The following is a 24,326-nucleotide window of genomic DNA, read 5'->3' as shown; positions in this document are numbered from 1 at the left end:
TAAATACCACTTAGTTTGCAGGACTATGCAAGTGTGCAGACAAAACTTAGGGATGCAGCCTTGATTCCCTCACTGGGCCACAGCCAGCAGGCTTCATTAGATCCTCCAGACTTTACCTAATTTTGGTGTTATTCCCTCATCGTTACATCATGACTGTTGAGACAAGGTCATTCTCTCCTGTGTTGTGGTCATGGAAGGGATTCATGTGGTTTTGGTAGGGGTAGGCAGTGTTTGAACAGATTTAATCTATTTTAGGCACTGTTGCCCATGTTGGGAGTCTCAGGAGGAGATTCAGCAGTGTGGGCTTTGCTCTCCCATCAGATGTGAGCTATGCACTGTGAACGGTGGGAATGTCCAGGTTCACAGCACCAGGGTAACAAACTGGGAAAGCTGCCCTCCATCCCAGGTGCTGTGCTCCCAGCCTCAGTGTGTCAGTGCACCCTCTTCATTCGCTGGAAATGGTTTCAAGTCTGAAAATGGATCTCCTGACTGTTTCAGAAAAAGAAGTGCAACCAAAGCAACAAAATCTTTGTCCCCTCTGAGATCCTTTTCCCCAGTGTCTGGCCAGCTGCGAGGTGCCTGGGTGTAAGCAGCTGTGTTCCTTCTCCCTGTGGCTCCCTTTTCAGGGGTTTCGCCTGCAAAAAAACACAAACCAGTGGATAGACTCAAAGTATCCAGTCCTTCTGCACCCTTTGTGTGTTTCCCCCTTTATCTCTTTCTTTATCTGGACCTGAGAATTTTGTGATTGGTACTTGTAAACTTTACACTTCTCAGGTGCTCTCTTTCTCCTCTCTTTCCCTCTGCCTTTCTGCTCCTGTCCTCCCACTCCCAGGAAATATCTGAAAGATAATTTGGCATATTTTCTGCCACCTTCACATATCTCCCTGACTTCATGTTTTCTTAGCTGGTAGATAGCTTTTCAACATATACATATATATGTAATCCTTTTCACCTAGACTTGTGAGGAATTCCAGTCTCTTCCAGTGGGAGTTTTCAGGAAGGTTTAGGTTAAATGGGCCAATAAGGCAAAACATGTAGCAGGAGATCTTACCCTCTAAAGACATCTTTTCTTTTTTGCTCTTTATTTTATTCCCCTGGAAAATATATCAGAATATCTAGCTGTCAAAGAATTTAAACAATAACACCTAATCTGAAGACTAGAGCACAGGGCCTTTGAAAATAAAGATTGCAATCTCTGTGTGGTGTGTCCAGGGACAGATGGGGCTGGAAGTCAGGGGTGCTGAGCAGCAGAATGCTTTGGGGCTGCTGCTCTGGCATGGCGGCACTCATTTCACCTGAACTGTCCTGTACATTCTCTTGGATTTTCCCTGGCACTTCCATTATGCCATGGCGTATTTATCACAGGACAGGACAGCATTCCAAGTCCAGTTTGAATTAATGTAAAATGTGTTGGTGGTGGCTGAGCTTTTCTCCTGCTATGTGTGAGTAGAGGGAGAGACATTAGCAGCCCCTTGTGCTGGGTCAGCTCCACCCCCCTAGGAACTCTGGCTGCGTCCTTGAGGGCTGGGATTCATCCCAGAAGAGTTCAGATGTGCTGTTTATGTGCTGTTTAAGGCGCCTGTCCCCACTTGTGAGAGCACTTAGGGAGGATGCCTATTGCACAAAGAAGCATCAGCTGTCAGGGGTGCTGCACACCCCTTGGGTTATGGCCAACTGGGTTATAACCCACCCTAAAGCTGCACTGATCTCTCTTGTAGAAAAGGGGGTCAGGGATCCCTAGAAATAAGATGTTTCCAACATCTTAAGACTCAGATTTTGCAGAAGTGGGAAACCTCTGTGAGGCCTTGGCCTGTCTGAGGGCAGCTCAGGTCACAGCAGGGAACAGACATTCTCTGCTGAACCTCCTGGCCTCTGTTCCCACTCCTCGGCACGGGGTGCAAGATGGTCCCTGGGGGTTTGGGCTGTCTGTCGGGGCCCTGGGATGGATGCTGCTGTGTTTGCCAGCACAAATACCTCACTAGATGCCTGCTTATCCTCTGTTGCTCGGGCTGTGCTGTGGCACTTGCCTGGGAGGGATCTCAGCGCTGCCATAACCTCTGCAGCCTGCAGGAAAGGTGACTTCCATCTAGTTCTAAATTATTACATTATTTTATTAGAGCTTTAAACTTTAGTTAAATTTTTTATTTAAAAATGAGGAGGAAGGTATCATATTTTAATTAGTAGCGGTGCCAAAGGAGTCCTAGATTAATTATTTGAAATCACTCCATCCAGATGGTTATAATTTTCACAGCAGGGAACCGGCATCTTTTTAAGGTGATATTTTTCAAATTAAAATCAGCTTGGATATTAGTCATACTGGCTGCAGAGCGAGGGGGTGGGGAACATGGGCCAGTGTGCCCTGTGTTTGTCTATCTGAGCACGGGCTGCCAGGAGAACCTGTGTCAGAGGGGTGGGAGCTGCTGGCTGTCCCGTGGGACCACGGCTCACAGCTCTCGTGCTGGAGGGTTTGTTGGTGTTAGCTCCTCCTCTGGCTGGCCAGAGCCTGTATCTGATGTTCAGAGTCACTCTCAGTAGCTCTCTACTCTCAGGCTGGAGTGGGCAGGGAATGCCTCACAGCTCAGAGGGAGCTGTGCTGTCCTGGTCTGGCCTGTGTGGAGCCCTCGGCTGACCCCTGTGCTGGGTGGTCCCACACCAGTTTGTGCCTGGGTGGTTTGGCCACTGAACATCTGTGGGCAGCTCCTTGGTGCTCTGGGTGTCGGCCATGGCTCCTGGACCAGGCATTGCTGGCTCCACAACCTTCACTCATATGTTAGCTGCTGGTCTCGAGACAAAATGAAAATTTAACAAGGTAGGAATCCATTTAGATTTAGGTAAAATGTGCCACTTTAAGCTTACTAACATAAGTGAAATATGCTGTTTAGTCTAGTAACTGCAGCACTAGCAAAGTTGCCCCAGCTAAGGAAAAAGAATAAAGATTTCCACACTAAAAAGATAAGAGATAAGAAAGACTCCTTGGACCTTAAAACAGACAGCACAGAGTGACCCAAGAGTTCTTTCTGTACTTTCTGACAAAAACTAAGTACAAGTGTAGCTAGCTATAAGTGTAATGCAAAATCAGCAGAATAAATATTCATGAGCCTATTGTAAAACTCTATACATATAGAAATTAGTTAAAAGTAAACAATTAATTATAAAGATCGGGAGTTCTTAGGGGTGTGCACACCCTTTGAAGGGAAATCCCTGTGTGCGCCCAGCACTATAATAAAAACATACAATCCCTACAAATCTATATTAGAATTGTAAAGTTTTAATTTTTCATCCATATTTCAGTCTCCCGCTCTGAGGCTGACCTCCATCCTGCTCATGTGAGGAGAAGCCCTTTCAGAGTCACCTCCCTCTTTAAAGGCAGACAGTCCCACCTTTGCTGCTCCCTTGCCTGTTAATGCTGCATTGCACCTGAGCAGCCTCCCTGAGCTTCCTGGAGCAGTGGGCACTCGCTGTGTTCCAGCCACACTGCTCAGCCTGCCCTGGAGGAGCTGTCCTTGGCCCTGTGCCCCCTCCTGGCTGGCTCACCTTGGGATCCTCACATGAAGGGTTATTTCTGGCTCGGGGCCCTTCCTCACAGAATAGTCACAGGTTGGATACTGCCCTGGCAGGTGAGGGGACAAAGTGGGCAGCACCCAGGTGTTTCTTCAGGCTGCTCTCCATCACAGGTACCTAAACCTATGAGGTGTTTCTGAAAAACTTCCATAAATATCCATATCTGTGCATGATTGCAAGTAATATCCTGCTGTAATATAGACATTATCCCACTTGCTGTCAGAAAGAAGTTATAATTTAAATATCCCCCATGATAACAGGTTTAACAAATAGATCTAAATAAATGTAAGCAGCTAAAAACTGGAAACCCCAGAACTTACAGATGTGATTGAGCTGTGAGGGGAAAATTGTTTAGGGCCCTTGTGAGATAAAGGTTTGTGATATTTGCACTGCTGCAGAAGCCAAAACCTGACTTTACAAGTGGGAAAAATATTAATGTGTTTAAATGAAACAAACTCCTATTTCTATCCCCATGGTAAATCCTTACAATGAATATATTTGCTCTTAGAGGGCTTTAAAGTTTGAAATATGAATGCCAAAAAGAATGTGACTTTCTGCAGCACAGATCAAACATTCTCCAGAGTTTGGCAAAAGCTGTATTTCTATGGTGGGGCTTAGCACTCGCAGGCGTGAGTATTTCCAGAGCAGGAACATGGAGCTGCACTTGCTGACACTCACACATTCTTGCATTGTGTTTCAACCATGTCTCCCTTCTCATCCTCCATGTCAGAGATGGATCTGAACCAAAATGTCCAGTCTGCCTGTTCCTGCCTCTCCAGGGAAATTCCTGGAATTTGAGTCTTGAGTATGACTGGAATTTGTGTTTAGATTAGAGATGGAATAAAAGGCTGGATCTGTCTGGGTTTTTGAGATGATGATGATGGCATGCTGCTTGTCTGGGTGTCAGCCTGGCCACTTCTGCAGGTACAGCAGTGGCTGAGCAGGGGGTTTATGGAGATGCAGCAGAAATCTGTCCTCTACCCTGGCTCCTGCTGCAAACCAGCTCTGGCATCCATACCCTGCAAGATGCTGAGATTGGCCACATTTCTCCCAGCTAGAGCCTGAGACCTTGGCCTGGACTGCCAGGAAGAAATTAGTGACCTCCTGGATGCACAACAAGGCATGGAGGACACGTTCAGGGTGGGTGTGCATCAGACAGAACAAGCAGTACCAAATTTCTCCCTGCTAGCTGTTGTGGTGACCCTTGGGAGGTCACTGTGATGTTTTGCGCTGGAGTGTGTGGCTGAACCACTTCTGTATGGTGTCTGAGGGATGCTGACTGTGGGAAAAGGATTTTCTTTCTTGTCATGCTAATCTTTCATCTTCATGAGAATAAAATCCATGTTCTTACCCTCCAAGAGTCCTCCTGCAGCGTGAAGGAGAACATTGTAATTGGAACAGGCTGCCCAGGGCAGTGGTGGCATCACCATCCCTGGAGGTGTTTAAAAGCCATGTAGATGTGACACCTGGGGACAGGGTGTCATGGTGGCCACAACAGTGCTAGGCCATCAAGTTGGACTTGATGATCTCAGAGGTTTGTTCCTCTCTGGTTCTATTAACACTGAGCTAACATTGCTGTGGTGGTGGGGTTGGTGTGGCAGATGAAGCCCACACATGTGTTGGTTATTCTGTGATAAACCAGCTTTAAATCTAGGGTATCTGTGTGGGAAGGAGTGGAGAGGTGTCAGTCCTGCACCGAGCCATAAGCTCGGTCCCTGGGTGGTCCCCGGGCTGTCCCCTGCAGAGCACTCGGGCTCTGCTGGCATGGTTCAGCTGGGCAGTGGGAAAGTGCCCTGGGGAGCTCTGCACCCTGTGCCTTCATGGGACCACACTGGTAAATGCTCTTTTCTTCTTCCTTTCCAAGCCCAGCTTCTAGTGGAAACAGACACTTTTGGAAGTCAAGTCCGGATCAAAGGGAAGGAGACAGATTTCTACCTTTGCATGAACAGGAAAGGCAAGCTAGTGGGGAAGGTAAGTGTTTCCTATTAATTCATCTAAAACCCGAGTGTTACCTTGAGCAGCCTCCTCAAGGCTGTGATGATGTGTTTGAACCTCGTCTGTCAGCCCCAAATGAGAAGCAGGACGGGAGATGTGGGGTTTGTGGGGCAGCTCCTGCTGGCCCAGGGGCTCTGTCAGCCCCCCCAGGCTCTCAGGGAGCCCTGCAGCCTCGTGGGGCTCTCCAGTGCTGCTGCAGGTGTGCACGGGGTCGTCCCTCACGGGAGAAGTCACCTCAGCGTCCCAGTGCCAGGGCCACCTCCACAGCGCCTTCCTCGCCTGGTATTTCTTTGGGGGGACATTCAAATATGAATTTCCCCCAGAATTCCTTCTGGCAAGCAGAGCACTGTGCTGTGGTTCATGCTGGGCAGCAGAAAGCTCCTTCCTGCCAGCCAGGAGCCAGGCACTGGCACAGCACAGCCAGGGCTGGAATCTGGACATCGGGGATGCCTCGCCAGTGGAAGTATGTAACAAATTACAGCGTGTTCACCCCTTCAGCCCAACTTGTGTGCTGAAGTAGGATTTTTGTAATGCACACGGTCCTTCTTTATTGTTGGAAAAGCTGGAGGCTTGCTAACCAGGCAGAGGCTTGCGCAAAGCTAAAGTACCGCCAAAAAATAAATGTCAAATAGAATATTCCAGCCTTCAAACCTCTGCTGTGCTCACTTTGCATCACCAGGAATTCAAATGTAGCATCTCTGTGGTCCTGAAAAAGGGAAGCAGAGTTTTGTTTTAGTCAAAGCAGTGAATGCCATGCTCCCAAACAGAAACCAGAAACCAAATGGCTCTTGTGAAAAATTATTTACTGTTGTGGTCCCAGGAGAGACCCCTGTGGGACACTGCCTTCCCTGGAGGATCCCTCCCTCTTCCACTTGTGCTGCCTTGGGGAGCGATGCTCTGTGGAAGCTAAGCCCAGGACCCTGTGCCTGACCTGCTTTGGAGCTATCTGTCGAGGCAGGAGGCATCCAGACCACTGCTAAAAACAGGGAGAAGTGGAAATCAGCACTCTGGGAGGGTAGGGGAAAAGCAGCCAATTGTCTCTGCCTCCTGCACTTGTGTTATCACTCTGCATGGGACCCCATTGTTTGGTCTTGGACAGGGAAATTATTTTAACTGGTTTTAAACCACTTTGGATGCTTTTGAAGGTTGCATTGGACACAAACCTACCTTAGGTTTTTCCGTGCCTTAATTTTCCATCTTTCAAATGTGATCATAGCATTTTCCCCAGAAATATTGCAAGGATAATGTTGTTAACATTTATGAAGTGCTGATACCAGTCATGGAGACCTTAGAAGCACCCAGGTGGAGTAAATTGAGCACAAAATCTTAGAAAAATCCTTTTCTAAGTGGGTCAACAGTGACACAGAGCAGCCTGCAGCCTTTTCTGTTCTGAATGGAGTGTCCAGGAGCATCCTGACAAAGTCAGCATCAGTTTTTCCAAACATAGCATATACTTGTATGGAGTGTGTATTTAAGGCTTATCCCTTGATTTGGCTCACTGGGCACTGAGGCAGGAGTGTTGTTTCGCTTGTCACCTTTCAGGCAGCATGAACCTTTTTTTTTCTCCCCAATGTGCTTTTCAAGGTGTTAAGCTGGCAAATGTTTTGTTACAAAGAATAAATAAGTCTGTTCCTGTAAATACTACTGCCCTCCCACCCCAGCCTATGACAAGATCCCAAAGCAGCCAACCTGGGCTGGGGGGAATGTGCTGTGTAGGAAAATGTTCCAGATGTGTTGCCCACATTAGCAGCTCCTCATGAGCAACAAAAGAAAACAATAGCATGTCTTCTTGATACCAAAGAATGTGTTTTTAATTAGTGTCATGGTTTCAGCTCTCTTTGCGGCAAGAGTTTGAGGGAATGCTTTTTAGCCTGGATGCTCTAAACAGCCAGTAAACCCCAAGGAAAACATGAGATAAAAGTTATGCCTGGGCTTATACAAATATTTAAGTTCAGTGTGGAGGTGGAGGGGAATGAAGCCCACAAAGTGATTGTTCCATGGTTGTCCTGCTATGTTCGTTTGGCCGGAGAGGAGCCATGGGACCAACCCAGGCCTTTCCTCTGCTCCTTTCCTATTGCCTTGCACTGCAGAATCCCCAGCCAGAGCAGCACGTGCCATCTGGCTTTGTTCTCCTCGCTCAGCAGTTTTGGATCCTCCCCACTTGAAAACCTGCTTTGAATTTAGTCCCTTTTGTGTCCAATAATCACCTACAAAGAGTGCCATGGTCAGGAGCAGGTTGTTGTTCTGGTGATGAACACAAGAGCTCCAGAGGTAGACAGGGCTTTTCCCTACCTTGGAGCTGGCTGTGTTGTAGGGAAGCAGATTAACCCACGGGGATAAGAAGAGCAGCCTTTGTGTCCTTATTTCTGATGATTGCACCTCCACCAGAGTTTCTTAGCAGAGCCCTCTGATGGAGCCTGCTCAGGAGCCCCGAATTTGGTGGGTTTTGCGTCTCTCAGGTGCTGCTGTGTGTGTTCCCAGAGCAGTGACCAAAGGGCTTGGAGCTGTTTTGGGCAGGTTCCTGACTGTTACAACAGCAGCTGCTGCGGTCACTGGCACTCTGTGGTGCTTTGGAAAATGAGACAGGGATGTGTTGTACAGCAATGACTTCTCTGTTACAGGTGAGCAGCACCTGGGGAAAACAGTCTGGAGTGTGGTCTTTTGTGGATTCTTGGTGTTGTTTTGAAGAAGGCCCAAGACACATTTAATTTTATTTCCTTTTACTTCTGCCCATCTGTTTCTTTGATTATGGGTTTTTTTGTGCTGCATAAAAATTGTAGGTCCTGAGTTTTCTGGTCTTCCTGAGGTTTTCTTTGGACTACTGAACTTTATTATAAAATTACAGAATTTTTTGGGTTGGAAGGGACCTTAAAGCCCATCCCATTCAACCCTGCCGTGGGCAGGGACACCTTCCATTATCGCAGGCTGCTCCAAGCTCCAGTGCCCAACCTGGCCTGGCACACTTCCAAGGATGTTGGGGCAGCCACAGCTTCTCTGGGAGACCTGTGCCAGTGCCCTCAAAGCAAAGAGTTTTTTCTTTATATCTTGTATAAATTGATCTTATTTTAGTTAAAGCCATTACTACCTGTTCTATTGCAACAGGTCCTGCTAAAAGATTTGTCCTCATCTTTCTTTAACTTTTTTAAATACTAAAAGGCTTCAATAAGTTCTTCCTAGAGCCCTCTCTTCTCCAGGCTTTATGGTGGAATCACACTACAAGGAGAGAGACTAAAATATGAAAATTCAGAACAAGAATGCCAGCTGCTTTTCTTTTTTGTAATTAAAAAAAAAAAATATTAAATCTGTTTGTTTATCTCATTCTTCTTAAAAACACGGGGGATAGAGGACTGAAAGGTGCAGTTCTTTTTCCAAGGAGAGTCACGATGTGACTTGTCCACTTGTGACAAGTCATCTAGAACACAGCAACTCTGAATTTTGGCAGTAATTCAGTGGTAGAGGCAAAGAGGAGCTGATGGTCTCTTTGGAGGAGCTCTTGAGCTTCTAACTAGTTCTCCTGGGGAGTCCTTCTGCTGTTTCTGCCTCAGCTTCTCTTACCTTGTACATTGAGATAAGGGCAGAGTGGGGATTTGTGTTTCTGAGGCTGGCAAGGGTAAGGCACTGAAGTCTCCCAGAGCGAGGAGCAGCCTGGGCAGAGCAGGTGGCTCTTTCCTGAGCTGGGCTCCAGCTGAGCCTGTCCTTACAGCACATCCAGCTCCCCAGAGCTGCGGGATGCTGCAGAGATTGCCTTTCCTGTGCTGTCCCATCTGGCAGGAGAGCATTTGGGTCTGTGTGAAGCCTGAACCATCAAAGGATGGCCAGAGCCTGCCCTTGTTTTGGACACAGCCAGGGTCAGTGGCTGCTGCAGGGGGAGCAGAGCATCTCCTGACCCCAGCACTGTGTCCAGGGAAGTCCCATGACATCCCCCTGTGGGATGAGGCAGTCTGGCCAATGCTGGTGCTCAGGCTGCAGCAGGTATCTGTGGGAAGGGTACTTCACTCCCACCTTTTTTCAAAGATCCCCAGTGATCTGGATCCACACACTCTCAAAATCATGGTAGTATTGGAGGCAGGTAGGGGCATTATTTTTGTAAAAGCATTTTAATGAGTTTGATTTTATTCCTCCATTCTCTGAGCTAAATGTGAGCAGAGGGGAGAAGCTGTTTGGTGAAGGGTAGGAAGCTGTGGACAGCTGGGTGGCTCCTGACAGGTGACAGATAATTTGGGTGCCTCTTGGGGATGTGTCCCCTGACACCACATCTGCAGAACTGGCACCCTCCCAGCACTCCCAATGAGCAGCAATGAGCAATGTCCCCCGGCACAGCCCAGCTCCTGAACAAAAGCTGTGCCAGCCAAAGCCTGGCTGTGCCAGGGCCATGCCATTGGTACAGGGGACAGAAGGTGGCATGGCTGTGCTGGCCACCAGTGCCTCTCCCAGCCCTGACCAGTGCCACTGTGTTGGTACCACTCACAGCAGAGACCTGCCTCTCAGACACAGCATTTTTACTGGTGTGATAACTGCTTTCCAAGCCAATATATTTCTTAATGTTACCAGAAAGTTGCTAATACCATATGGCAAGGCTCTCTGTATTTTTGCAGGACAACAAACAAATTGTTGCTAGATGCCAGACTGCTCTGGCAGAGCTTTATCACTGATGCTTGCCAGCAGTAGCCTTTAGGGGATAGTAATAATTTGGGGTTGTTTACATTACAGCTTTAAAATAGGGGTTTTCTTGAGGCATGAGTGTGTTTAGTCAGGAAAGTTGGCTAAAAAACTCTGACAGCACCAAAGACTGAAGGTGCCCACTGTGGCCTGTAAATGTGCTCTTGGCCCCTGAAACTCCTCTGGCCCCATGGGAGAAGGAGCTGTGGAGGCTTCAGCAGAAGCCTCCCTTTGTAGGGAAGGAGACTCACTTCGGTGGGAGACACCAGGGGATCCTCCAAAGCCTTTTTGCTGTACCTGGAGCAGGTTTTCATCAGCTGTTAGCCGAGAGTGAGGTTCAGCTTTCTTGAAAAGTTGTTGTCTTTGAAAAGCTGTTGGTGGAGAACCAGTTCCTCACTGCAGGGCTGGGGGCTGAGGTAAGGACAGTCCAGGATGAGCCCCGAGCCCGGTGCCCTCCAGATGCCCCAGTCCTGTGTGACATTTGGGTGCCAGTGCTCCCGGTGCCTGCTGTGCCAGGGGTGCTGCAAAGGTGCCAGGAGGTGTGTGGAGAGGGCAGGGCCACCCTGGGCTTGCAGTTTGGAACTCTGGTGCAGTGCATGAGGTGTTTTCCCTCCTCAGCTTGTATATTTAAAACCACACCTAATTGCATCTTGGATTTGGGGCAGAACTCTAAGTTTCACTGGAGTTTGATGCTTATTCAGAATTTTTCCAGGAGTTACACAGTATTTGGGTTGCTTGAAAGGGGCTTGTAAAACCTAACCATTTTGAATGCTGAATTTGCAACATAAACATGAGCAGGGTTGGTGGGGTGTCAGGTTTAATAGCATGTGTTTTGTGGATCTCTCTATGACATGCTCAGCCATAAACCATTCCAACTTGGCATCCCATGTGAAAGCAAAACTTGACATGGCTTTTGCTGGATCTCATTCAGATCTTGTTTGGAACTGCAGTCTGGGTCTTCGCTCTCCTATGAGTTTTTTTAGTTTAAGTCATCTAAATAAACACATGCACTGGACCCTGAAGCCAACCAACTTTGGACATTGCCATACTTTGGACAGGGAGACCTGTTTCAGAACTATCTCAAGTGTCCAAAAATCTGGAATCAGAGCCTTCAGGATTGTAAAGGTCTTAAAAGCAATGAGATGAAAAAAACACTTTTATTTTGATTGGGCCATCAGAATCTTCATTTACCTGATCAGGCCTTTTTGCTGCAACCTGTGGAAAAGAAATGGAATTATTTTTCTGAAAATTTAGAAGCTGAGATTCTCATGAAATTAAAAGTGGAATTGGAAACTAAACCACCATCCTCCATTCTCAGACCCCAAACATCATTGAGAAGATGGAGAGGAGCTGCAGGAAGGGACCTGGGGATCCTGGTCCGTGGCCAGTTGGACATGAGTCAGCAGTGCCCTGGAGTCTGCTCTGGGCTGGGGCAGCCTCAGCTCCAGTGCTGGGGCAGTTTTGAGCACCAAAATATATGAAAGTCACTTTTTATCTGTATGTGAACATCTGCAGTTAACTTAAGCTTCTCAGCACAGCCATAATTCTTCAATTGTTTGCTCTGAAATAAAGCAAGTGGTCCTTTTACTTAAAATAAAATTTCTTCATGGTATTATTTTTATGATGAGGACTCAAAGGTACTCTGCTGGGGATGTGAGCATTTTGTGTCCTGGCTGTGTCAGGTCACCAGAGAGCTGTGTAACACATTTATTGGTTTATTGTGATTCCTCTTTAGGAAATGTGTTTCCTTTGTATATTTCTAAGAAGCCCCAGTTCTCTCTCAGTCTAAGCTTTGCAAAGTCAAGGTTTACTTACAGACCAAACTTGTAGGCTTGACCTCTGAATCATTTCCTTATCCCATGGCTGGAAGATGTCTGTCCCCTTCCAGGGAAGAAAACCATCTTCTTGAAAGCTGTGTGATAATTTAATTTAATTTAATCCTTGCTGTGTTCAGGAAGCAAGTGTCACCATAAAGCTGCTGACCTCTTGTCCCCTGTGTTTTGTGGTGGCTGCAGCTGTGTGTCCTGTTGGATTCTTTCAGTTCCCTAAGGTTTAATATTAATTAAAATTACTGATGGGGATCCCTGAGCTCTGGTCATGCCTTGTCTTGTCTGGGTGGAGAGGGTGTGCTGCTGAATGCATCTTGTGCTGACAGTTATCAAGTTGGATTTAATTGCTTTCCTCAGAGCATCTCATCTCCCAAGTGCAATTTTTTGTTGGTCTTGAGCATCTCTTAAGCTGAGGGTGATGTTTCTTCTAAGCACTACTTAGCAAACACTGCGATGTATTTAACTGCAGGAAGAACGAAGCAGTTCTGGTCTCTCTCAAATGGGTGCAGTGGAGATCACGTTCAGGGGCCTCCTGCTCCTCAAGGACTGTTTCTCCTTGGCTTGCAATTTGGTTTTGGAGAGGAGGTGAGAAAACAGAGGCTATTGTTGCAGTGGAGAATAAAACCTGTGCTCTAACAGGAGCAAATTTTTTTTTTTTGTATCTTTGGGTACCCAAAGATACAAAGTTTTCCTTAGAGAGGACAAATCTCAAGCCTTGCATTTGTTGCATAGGGTTGGAAGTTGGTCACTCACAGGCTGGAACAAATCTGGATGTTAATGTTCTATGGATGGTACTTGATTTGATGATGGATTTCTCTCTTTTCTTAGTAATATAACTTGACATTAAGAAAACTAATGCCATCCTCCATACAAGCAATGACCTTTCCGGTTCTAAATTCCCCCATTTAAGCTTGCCCCAGGGAAAGTGGTGTCACTACTGGAATCTTGCCTGGATGAGATTGCATTTGTTTGAAATGATAACTTACAGTAAGTGTGCATGTTTGTTTAATGTGAATAAATCTGGGACAAATGCAAAACTTGATATGAGGTCAGCAACTGTTCTAGTCATGTTATCCTGCTCCACTTATCATCTACACCTGATGTTTTAAACACATTTTAAGAACACATTTCCTGTAATGGCACAACTCTGTCTATCACAGAACCACTGAAGCTGGAAAATCCCTCCCAGACCATTAAATCCAAGCTGTGCCCGATGCCCTCCTTGTCCCCAGCCCAGAGCACTGAGTGCCACCTCCAGCCCTTCCTAGGACACCTCCTGAGTTGGGGACTCCATCTCCATGGGCAGCCCCTTCCCATGTTTAACAAATTCCCCCTGATGTCCAGCCTGGATCTTCCCCAAGCTGGAGTCTCTGTCCTCTCATCCTGTCACTTGTTCCCAGGGAGAAGAGTGACCCCCACCTTGCTACAATTATAGATTGAATTGAAGCCTACATCAAATATGCTGCTGCTCTTAGATGGCTTTTATAGAAAGTTCAGGACTGGTCTGTGGAGGCTGGAATGACTGCTGGAAAAGAGCTCCCAGCAAAGCCCAGCAGAGCCCTTCAGCAGCAGGCTGTGCTTTGTAGAGAGGGGTAAAAGCACCTTCCAGTCCCTTACCACGTGCAGCCCCTCCCATCTTCCATGTAACTGGACCTGGTGGGTGCAGATAACAGAAGATGGCTCAGATATCACATCTGAAACCTACCTGGGGATTCAGACCTCCTGAAGAGCAACAGCATCCTGCTCCAGGGAACCTGCAGTTTTGACTTTAAAAAGTTAATTTAAAAAGCAGTTGATATTTCTTCTCATTAAGTACATGCAGCTCTCTGAGATGAAGTCAGGAATGTCTATCAAGCAAATGTGCATCTTTCCAGGTAAAGCCACCTGGTTTGCCCTAATTTGAGCTGTGGCCACCCTGCTGGAGTGTTGGCAGGAGCCATGGCAGTGATGGAAGGAGCAGGTGAGGAGGCCTGTCCTGGTGTAACCCCAGCCTTGCCTGGTACAGCCTACAGAGACTCCTTTCATCTGTGTCCCATTTATCCTGTGACAGAGAGCTCTCCCAGGGCAATGTGAGGATTGCTGAACTTACTTAGAAAAGGGGAATTTTGGAATGGAAGGTGGAAAGAAAGAAAGATTTTAAACTGTTCTCTTCCTTCCTTGGTTCCTGCAGCTTGTGCCTGGCACAGACAGGCACAGGGCTCTGCCAAGCCCGGATGCCCTCACCCACACATGCAGGACCATGCCCTTTTTTGCCTGTTTTCATGAGGGATGGGGTGTTCCCCCCATGCAGGGGCAGCTGGGGGCAAATCTGTGCAGGGCTGCTTTGGAACGGGGCCTCTGGAGGCAGATGTGCCCTCCATGGGGCATCTCCTCTGGGACACTTCCAGGGTTGGGGACTCCATGTCCATGGGCAGTCCTTTCCCATGTTTAACAAATTCCCCCTGATGTCCAGCCTGAATTGAGACCACGAGAAAGTGTGGTTTTGTGTTACTTCCCTGCCTCATGAATGCACTTAGATGTCCTGTATACATAATTAACTCTCCGCTGTGCTGGCAGACACTTTTATTGAACTGCCCATCATGACTCCTAAGTATTTTCCTCGGAGGATTGTGCAGGTTCAGAGGGCAGAGAGCTGGAGGAAATGCACATGAGGCTGAGTGACTCTTGGCAGTTATGGATGCAGCTTCCCTGATTTACAGCCTGCTCTAGGATCAGGAATGTGCATTTGGGTCAAGAGGTGTCTCTGTGGTCAGGATGCCTTGTCATAAATCCAAGATGCTGAGCATCAGGATGCTGCTGATGGATCTGTTCCGATAATGTCCATAAAGTGCAGGGGATGGCTGAGCACTCAGGCTCAGTGCTGTGAGTGAGCAGGTTCTGCCACCCCAGAACTCTAGGCTCTGGCAGGGTGTGCTCACCTCCCCATCGTGTTTTCTGACCTGCCTTTAGAAGTTGTGTGTCAAGGGGGAGAGGGGCAGTGGTAAAAGCTGACATTAACACAGCTCCTGTATTGCCTCCTTCCACCTGGCATTGTCCAAGTTGTGTGGAGTGAGTCTATAGGAGGCTCTGAGCATTGGCCCTCTGGCAGAGAAGGAACTTCCTGAAAGCCTCAAGTCTCTGGGCACTGCGGGGGTTCAGCTCCACAGCTGCCAGAGGTTGGCATTTAGGGCACAGCCCTGGGTCCTCAGCTGGGCATCCTTCAGGAGCAGCTCACGGGGACTGCAGAGCCATGCTGCTCCTGGGAACCCTAGCCTTCCCTGTTGTCACTGCTGTGAAATTTAGGAGACAGGGTGGGATTTCTTCTGTGTAATGTAATGGGTGAATCTATCAGGGTCAGTGTCCAAGGGAATTTCAGCAGCCCTTTGAAATGATTGCTGAGCTCAGTGGGTGTGCCTCACACCTGGGGGTGGCATGAAAACCAGCATGGTGGGGTGCCAGGGCTTGGGAGCCCCCTCTGTCTGTCTGTGGAGGGGGAGAGAAGGATGGGTGCAGGAAAGGTCCATTTTCAGCAGTTTTCCTTGTAAAAGCCTGGGTGCATGCACCTCTGGGAAACCTTTTGCTTGAGTGGTAGCTTTTCCTGCTCCAGGATTTTTGGGAGGTGGGGGCTTGCTTCCCTCGCAGACGGAGATGCTCTCCATTGTACGGGGGGCTGGTGTCACCACAGTTTGACTTTGAGCCTGGGGGCTGAGCTGGCAGAAAGGTGATAATTAAACCAGAGACTCAGCCCTCTCTCACTTGGGGTGCTGACACTCGCTGTGCCCTGTGCCAAGCTGGTATTCCTGGGTTGTCACAGGCGTGTTTGGTAGTGTTTGGGGTTTTTTGTTATTTGCAGCACATCACCAGTCGCTCACCCAGAGAGCTCCTAATTGCAGCAGCGCTTGAGGAGGGGAAGTGTTTTAACCTAAGCTTAGCTAACAAAAGCTTCGTTTGTGCCCCGATCGTTGCAAACAGAGAAACTATTCCGTCCTGGAGGCTTCTCTGCCCGCTCCTCGGTGTCACCCGAGCTGCTGGCGGGAGCTCATTGTTCTGTGACAGCCGAGGGAAGTTTGGGTTTCCCGGTGCCTACCGCGCCAATGAGAAAGGCTGGCCCGGCCCCGGTGTGCCGCCCAGAGCTGCTGCGGTGGCTCGGCGTGCCGCGCTGCGGGGAGCGCGGGGGCGGCTGCGGCACCTGCTGACGCTTGGCTCGGGCTGGCGGCACAGAGCGGCCGCGAATTCCTCCTGAGCTGCAAGCTGTTCGTGGCAGGAGTGCCTCGCTCCGAGGAGAGCTCCTGCTAGGACAACAAAGAGCTCTTTGATCCTTTCCATTTGGAGAACTTAAAACGAGAAAGCCAAACTACAATAAGACCAAGTTGGGTCATAAAAAGGAGAGCAGGAGCACCAAAGCACTCCGGAGTGTAATTGTAGAAGCAGCAAATGCTTTGGCACTTAATTCTGCGTTAGTGTCAGTTCAACATGTTTCACGTTTAAGACTGGAGAGCCGCTCACCAAATGCTCTGCACAAACAATCTGGGGCTGCTCCTCGGTGATCCCCATGTGCTCGCAGAGCCCCGGCTCAGCTCGGCCCCTCGGCTCTGCTGCGCTCTGCTGCGCGGGTGGAACTGGCTCACGGCGCAGAAACTCTCCTCGAACCCCTTACTGCGGGGCGAGCCTGGGCTGCTGCTGCTCTAACCCTGCTCTGTAAAATCTCTGGCACCACTCAGGTCTCTGCCTGGTGCTGGGCACTGACCCGCTGCCAGCGAGGCTGCTCCCCAGCCCTTGTTCCAGGAGATGCTCTGCTGGAGCCAGCCCTTGGTGCTGCTCAGGCTGGGCTTTCACCTCACTCTGCACAGACCTGGGCCACGCCCCAGAGCTTTCCCTGGAAGGTGGCATTTAGATCAGGCGTTTTAAAAGTCATTTATCAGAAATTTTGCTAACAGATAACACATCTTCCCAAAGTCCTTAGGCTGTGTTTAAACAAAAACATGCTCTGAATGATTTCTTTGCAAAGAACTGACCTGCCAGGTGGCACGGTCTTGTTGCATGGCCACGCAGCAGCCCCTGGGCCAACACCAACAATTTGGTCTCTGACTTGCAGAGAACCTTTGCAGGAGCAGGGTTGTGCCTCTGCTGTGTCCTGCTCTGAGCAGGGAGCATGGCTCGAGTTGCTGCCAGTGGGATGGTGAAGCCAAAAGGCAGGAGCAGCCAGTGGGGCACACGAGGGTCTCAGGAAGCCCTTATTCCTGCTGTGGAGGGGACAGGGATGTGGGGCTGGGTGTGGGACTTCTCTGTCCTCTGACCAGGCCATTACACTGGGCCAGACAGCTCCTGTGAACTCTGAGGCTTTAAAGAATTTATTGTCAAGAATCAGTTGAAAACACAAAGATCCGTGTTTTGGAGGGCGAGTGCTCTGCAGGTTGCATCCCTGCCAGCACAGTGTGTATGAGATGTGCTTGGCAGCAGCTCCCAGCTGGCATTGGTGATGGAGGGTGCAGCCATGGGTCGGTTGCACCAGGAGCTCCTGGGGAAGGGTGACCCCGTGGCTGGAGCAGCGAGTGATGCTTGGCCAAAGCTGTGTCCCTTTTCTCTTTCCCCCCTCCTCTCTTTGGAGGAGTGAGGGGATGGCTGACAGACCCAAGGAATGATTTGCTATGGCTTAAATAGGGAACTGATTATATTTTAAATGTTGGGCACCTGATGCTTAAAAATTACTGAAAACCCCCACAAATTGATTTTTCCCCTAATATATTGCTGTGTGTACAGCTCTTCATGGTGTAGGTAACTTGTGTGAATGATTTATCCTGTTGGGGACCATAAAAGAAGCTGTAAAATTATTTTTAATATATTTTTATAAATTATTTTCAAATTCCTGTGGAGGCTTAGACTGAAGCTTGTAATAATGGACTGAAGCTTGTCAGTATTTGAAAATAATTTGTGTGTCTGTGACGTGTCTTAGCACATACAGGAATGCTCCATTTGGGGAAGTGAGGTCCTTATCCTGATTTATCTCTAGGTACTTGTAAATGCTGCTGTAATTTCATGTTATCAAACCATTTAGCTCTTCCTCTTCCAGAACGAAGTTATTTTATCTCATGCACCTTGTTTACTTCAAATTAGCCCTGAGGTTGGCCTGAAGTTGCACCTTGTTATTCCTCCACCTCCTGTCTCCATCTTAGGCTCTGTTGGCAACTTTGAAGGTATAAGTAAATACTTTTTTGTTATTAATAGAATAAATTCCCCCCTCCTACACACATTTTCTTTTCACTCCAGTCCTCATTTTCCGTGAAAAACGAACATTGCAGTACAAGCAGAACCCTTCCAAATTGCATGAAAACCCCTTAATTCTCCTAGCAACAAGGTCAGGGCTCAAATCCCATCCCTTCCCACGAGCATGAAGGGGACAACCCTGCAATTACCTGCAGTATGGATCCGGTCGGTTCACAGGCACCTGGGCTTGGGTGGATTTGAATCCCAGCCATGGTATTGTTTAAAAATTCTCCACTCACTGGGGAAGGGTTTGTAGTGGGCTGGGCCCTGAGAAACCTGGAGCTGGTTTTATGGCTTCCCATTGAAATCTGGTGGAACCCTGTGGTGTTGACTGATTTCCCCCTTTGCCACTTATGTGGCTTTGATCAAACCCAGGACTTGGAAAATGACACCCCCAGGAACTGGAACCACTGAGCTTTGCCCAGTTCTGCTGTTCATTAAAGCATTTGTGAGCTTCCAGTTGTGGATGGTAAAATGAGGACCTTTGTGCCTATTCTGGATGGAGACTGCTGATCCTAGGGCAGAACCCCTGTGCAGACCCTGGATTAGCAGAACTGTTGGAAAAGTTGCCAGAATTCACCCTCTTAATGAGATCTTCCCTGGTGCCGAAAGCCTTGAGGCAGCAGGGTGCAGTGCTGACTTCAGGGCAAACATCACCTTCAGTCACACGGATGGAATCAAAGCTCTGCTAAAGGCATGGAGTCCTGGAGGCTGCTGGGGACCAGCCATCCTGGCTTTCCTCTGTTGCTGCTCCAGCCTGGGTCATGGTGCTTGATGGTTCCCCTCTCGTGGGTGTTTGGCGCTTAGGGGTGCGGGGAAGCCTGTGCAGCATGGCCCAGAGGGGTTCCCTCCTGTTCTGTGATTGCCTGCCCGTGCCACAAACTGCAGCAAGCTCCACAGGGCTTGTGCAGCACATTTCAGAGTGGCTCCCCTGGCAGGGCAGGCTGAGCTGTCCTTGGGGAAGGGATGGTGACCATGCAGGGTTTGTCTCCTTGCCCCAGCCTCGTGCCTAGAGGAGCCCCTGAGCAGAGCCGGGGCTGGTGGCTGAGCAGCTCACGCTGCTGCAGCTTCCCTGTCCCCCCCAGATATGATGAGTGAAGACTGAGAGGATCTGACAGTGTTTAGTTTGGGTGGGCAGGGTTTAATAGTAGTATATGTAGGCCTGCAGTTCCCAAAAACTCATTTGGTATCAGTGGGAAGCTGAATTGGGCTACAATGGACTTTGACTTTGCTGAGCTTTAAATTAAGTCTTGTGCAATGGCTTATATCTACTTATCCTGTATCTACTCCTGAATATCTTCTGATGCATAAATCAAAGTGCAGGTGTACATGACATGTGACATACAGCAGCGGTAACTCAGCAGTTAAAGGGCAAAATGTTTTCTGGCAAATGTTATGGGTGAGAATAATTTCCTTTGTGCTCAAGGACTTGAAGATGCAGTTGTGTGATGCTGTCACTCCCTCCAGTGCTGCCTGTGCTGTGTGAGAGTCCTGGATGCAGAGATCCTTGTTTTGCCATGTTCAAAGCCCAGTTCTGGGTCTGGTAGGATCTCCAGGCTGAGCTGAGCCCAGTTTGGCTTCAGGGCTCTCCAGGGTCCCAGGGACCCCAGTGGCTCCAGCACCCCTGGAGCACCACGTGTGGTCCATCTGCCAGGGGATGACCTGGGATCACATGGGGGAGAGTTTTCAAATTGCTGTGGAGGCTGAGACTGAAGCTTGTAATAATTTTAGTGGGATTTGGGTAGTTGTGGGTGAAAGCCCATAAGGTATTTCAGAAAACATCAGAAGTGAGGAGTAGAAGGGAAAACGCTCTTGTTCGGGCTATGTGAGTTTCTGGGGTTTGGTTTTTTTCTAAGTATGATGTTTCCCTGGCACGAATTCAATTCATCCTCTCTCCCTAAGGGAAAAAAGCAAAGCTGGATGTCTTGCTTTGCTTGCAGTTGAAGGCACTGGACTGGATAAACTTAACTGTTGTCTTTGAAAAATTTTTCTCCCCTTGGATAAGACCATTTAAAAAAAAGAAATTATGACCTCACACTTTCATGCTTTAAAAAAAAAAAATCTATTTTAGCCGATGCTTGTTATGGCTCTTATTAACAATGTTTGAACCAAAAAAGAGGTCCAGATGTGATGATTTTATTTATGCCAAATTGGGTTTTGGTCACTGAGCTTGCATTTGGATTATTTATTTTTTCTTTCCTTTTTTTTTTCTCCCCTTTTTCAGCCTGATGGCACCAGTAAGGAGTGTGTCTTCATTGAAAAAGTCCTAGAAAATAACTACACAGCACTGATGTCTGCAAAATATTCAGGCTGGTACGTTGGATTCACCAAAAAAGGGAGGCCACGGAAAGGGCCCAAGACCCGGGAAAACCAGCAAGATGTACACTTTATGAAGAGATACCCAAAGGGGCAAATGGAGATACAGAAACCTTTCAAGTACACAACAGTCACCAAGAGGACTAAGAGAATACGACCTACCAACCCCAGCTAAAAACGGACAAAAATAGTGTCACAATAAGAAACCACAAAAAGAAAAAAAAAACTGCACCAGAGGAATATTTTTACATTAAAAATAAGGAAGAAGCTCTATTTTTGTACATTGTGTTTTAAAAAAATAAAAATAAAAAAAATTAATAAAAGACTAGATGGCAAATGCTGGGGAAAGCTGTTCGGGATTTATTGTGACTTGAAAAATGAAATTAACTGCTCTATTTAAATTGACTTCTTATTGTTGATGACACACAGGTGCTTCTTTTGCTTTTTTTGGAAAGGACAACTTCTCAAGAATATCCCCAGAGGAAAAAAAAAACAAAACAAAACAAAAAAAAAAAGGATTATTAAAAATAAATAAATAAAACCAAAGAAAACCGAAGTTCTTTCCCAAAGTTACTGAGACCCTGCCCCGCTAAGTGCCGGTTGGCAGTAATTATTTATTGCCTGCTCCCCGCCGGCCAGGACAGGCGGGGGGAGCTGCAGGGACCTGACCCGTGGAGCTCCCGGTGCACCGATCCTCTGTAACCCTCCTGACGACATAGGGACTCACAGCTCCGTGATCCTGCATCCCGCTCACTTCTGGAGAATGCTGCTAACTACATTCAAGTGACTACAAGATGACCTAGTACACCAATGATAAGGGAATATTTTAAAACCAGCTATATTATATATATTATATATATATAAGCTATTTATTTCACCTCTCTGTATATTGCAGTTCCATGAACCAAGTATTACTGCCTCAACAATTAAAAAAAATTATTTAAAACATATGTACATATTTTTGCTGTTCACACTTCTTTCCCCTCCCTGAGTAGTGGTTTTTAAATGCATATTTATCCTTTAAGCAAGGCCAGCAGAAAATGTTCAGGGCAGTTTCCCCACTATAAACTTAACTGTTGATTCTGTAGTTCCTCCTGTTCCTTAATACCATCTTCCACTTCCTCTCTGGTCATTGCCACAAGGAAGAGTCTCTGTGGGGTGATGGTGGGCTGAGTATGGGGGAATCCGTGCCAGCGTTGTTCAAGAGCAGCACATTTGATACCTTGCAATCCAAGGAATATTTCCTAAAGCTGTAGCCAAGCAGAAAGTAAACTGGAAAATTAGTATCTGACTGCATTAACACGTGTGGCTTGTGTTTCCTTCATTAGAGCTTTTAGAGGGGCTCTTGCTTTCAGCTGTTTAATTCAAAATTGTGCCTTTTAAAACTTGTCCTTAGCCAGACAAATCCCTCTCCCTTGTCCTGCATGGTTCACCCAGCTCATCCAGGAACTTGTTTCCCTGGTCAGTCCAGCCAGCTTTCCTTACAGGAATTTTGCACAGGATATGGGTGATGTCAAATGTCCCATAAACAGAAAGTGGGGAAAAGAAGCAAGATGAAGTACCAGATTTTAGCTGGAATGGCGATGGAGCCCAAGTAAAGTTTTAAGGAGAAGCTCACTTGGCTTTTCCTTCTCTCTGTCTGCAGATATGGCTACACTCCCTGGTTACAGCCAGGGCTGGAAATGCTCAAAACCACTAAGAAAGATTTTCTTGTTAATCAGGAGACTCTCCCCAGAACAAGCTTTCCCAAGATAACTTTGAGAGCTGCAGCCAAATCCTGCAGATCAAAGCTGGGAGATAGTGCAGATAAGCATGCAAGCTTGAGGATGCTTATCTGAATCAATCTCCAAACCTTGCAAGCCTGGAGAAAAATGAGCAGTGCTTAGCAGGGTTACTCCACGCTGCTCCAGGAGGAGCTGGGCAGCTGTACAGGTGATGCCTCACGCCAGCTAAGCACTGGAGGTCACTGAACAGCCTCTGTCCCAGGGGATTCCTGGGAGCTGCTCTCCTGGGGCACCTGGAGACAAGCACAGGAGCAGGACCCAAGGGTGGAATTGGTTGGTGGGGGCTGGAAGGCTTTGCCAGCTTTGTCTTCAAATTGATTCATGTGGGAAGAGTCTGGGGAAAGTTCAGAGGAGTGCTGGGGTGGAGGATCGGGAGCAACTGGAGATTTGCTGTGTTAGTACCTCCAAGAGGAGACACCCAGTTGATTTCCAGAGTGAGAAAGGCTTTATTGGTGCCTTTTTTCTCCTTGAAATATTGCCATGGCCCTGATGGTTTCACTGTTAGAACAACAGAGTTTGTTTGCCACTGGAGAAATTCAAAGGGGTGGGGGCATTAAAGGCTGGAGTAGTGTGGGCAGAAGGGATCTCCTCTTCCAGACTGAGGCTGTGAGCAACCAGGGAGGATCTACTCCCTGTCCCACAATGGGAGATTGGCACATGGGAGTGATGGGCCATACAACTAGTATGCAGCTGGGGCCTCTGTGTCTCACGTCATTGGTTTGCAGGAGTATTTCCTGGACAGTAGTGGTACAGGTTCCTCAGGCTGGGGAAAGGCAGTGTGGTGAGGAGATTGATGCTCATTTAGATTAGGTAATGCTAGAGGGATTTGTTGGCTGATGGTTCCCATTAAGTGTTTGTATTTGAACATCTGCTTTCAGGCTTTATTAACAGCAAAAGCAGGGGCAAAGGTGAGAAGAATTTGCAACTTATCCCCTTCAGAGGGCCATCAAGATGGACAAAAGGGTGCTCTGGGTAGGAGACATTCAAAGACTGAACAGAAATAGGGGAAATCCATCCTGTGCTCAGTGAGGGACATCCCTGTGCTTGAGCACATGGTACTCCTGCCTGGACTGTGCTCGGGGATCGAGCCAGGAGCTGGTTAGAGGTGGTTGTCAGCAGCCCTGCTGGACAGGTCCCTCTCTGACATCCAGATCAGAGAAGTAGCTTGTCTATGGTGTTTAACCTCATTTTGTCCTTTCAGAAAATCTTCAGTCATCCTGAGATTTCCCATGGAGACCTTGCATTTGGTTTACTTTATAACTGAAGATTGTTAATGAGGATTTAATTGCTATTCTGGGATTCTCCTCAAGAGCAACTGTCTGTGTTTGAAAAGACAGGTGTCTGTTAAGGAAGGCAGGAGCCTCCCATGAAATGGAAAATGTAAACTCCCCTCCCTCTGAATTGTTATAATTTTGAAATTAAGGGGCTCTCAGGCAAAGGTATGAGAGCAGGAATAGTAGTTCTTTATTAGGGAAGAAAATAAAAATAAAAGAAACAATGCACTAATACAAAACAACACTGACAAGAGTCAGAATACGACCTGACAGCCTGTGGGTCAGGGTGATTGTAGCAGTCCAATTGAAATGGTGGCTGCAGCCCTCCTGCAGTGACAACGGTGGTTCTGTTGAAGCAGTGAGCCTGTAGAAGGGTATACTCTTCCTCTGAAGATCCTGTGGAGAAGACAGCTGCTCCTCTGGGAATCCAGTGGAAAAGGCTGACTGGGGTCTTCCATATAGTAGATTACATCCAGTTATGAATGCTTGGCTCCTCCCCTGGGCGGAGCTTCTCCCAATGGGATGATGGAATTTTTATCAATCATGCAGTGACACTCAATGGCCCATTAACCAAATGATATCTCCCGGAGGGAGGATGGGTTGTGGAAGAGATAAAGAAAATGGCCCAATTAACAGAAGATAACTGCCCCATAAGATAGAAATAA

The 24,326-nt window shown here is 47.7% G+C and overlaps 1 protein-coding gene across 1 annotated transcript in view; it reads left to right on the top strand.

Moving 5' to 3' along the window:
• FGF18 (fibroblast growth factor 18) overlaps positions 1–20,940 on the top strand; it is a 64,087-nt gene extending 43,147 nt beyond the window's left edge. Inside the window, exons 5-6 of the mRNA XM_021540045.3 lie at positions 5,426–5,532; positions 20,512–20,940. Of these exons, the coding sequence (XP_021395720.1) occupies positions 5,426–5,532; positions 20,512–20,778 (374 nt within the window). The 3' untranslated portion in view covers positions 20,779–20,940. The remainder of the gene's footprint in view (positions 1–5,425; positions 5,533–20,511) is intronic.
• Positions 20,941–24,326: the final 3,386 nt, after the last annotated feature.

This window comes from Lonchura striata, chromosome 15 (assembly GCF_046129695.1).
Source record: "Lonchura striata isolate bLonStr1 chromosome 15, bLonStr1.mat, whole genome shotgun sequence".
Taxonomy (NCBI): domain Eukaryota; kingdom Metazoa; phylum Chordata; class Aves; order Passeriformes; family Estrildidae; genus Lonchura; species Lonchura striata.
Note: the sequence above shows the minus strand (reverse complement) of the source record. Positions and strands in the feature narration are given on the sequence as shown.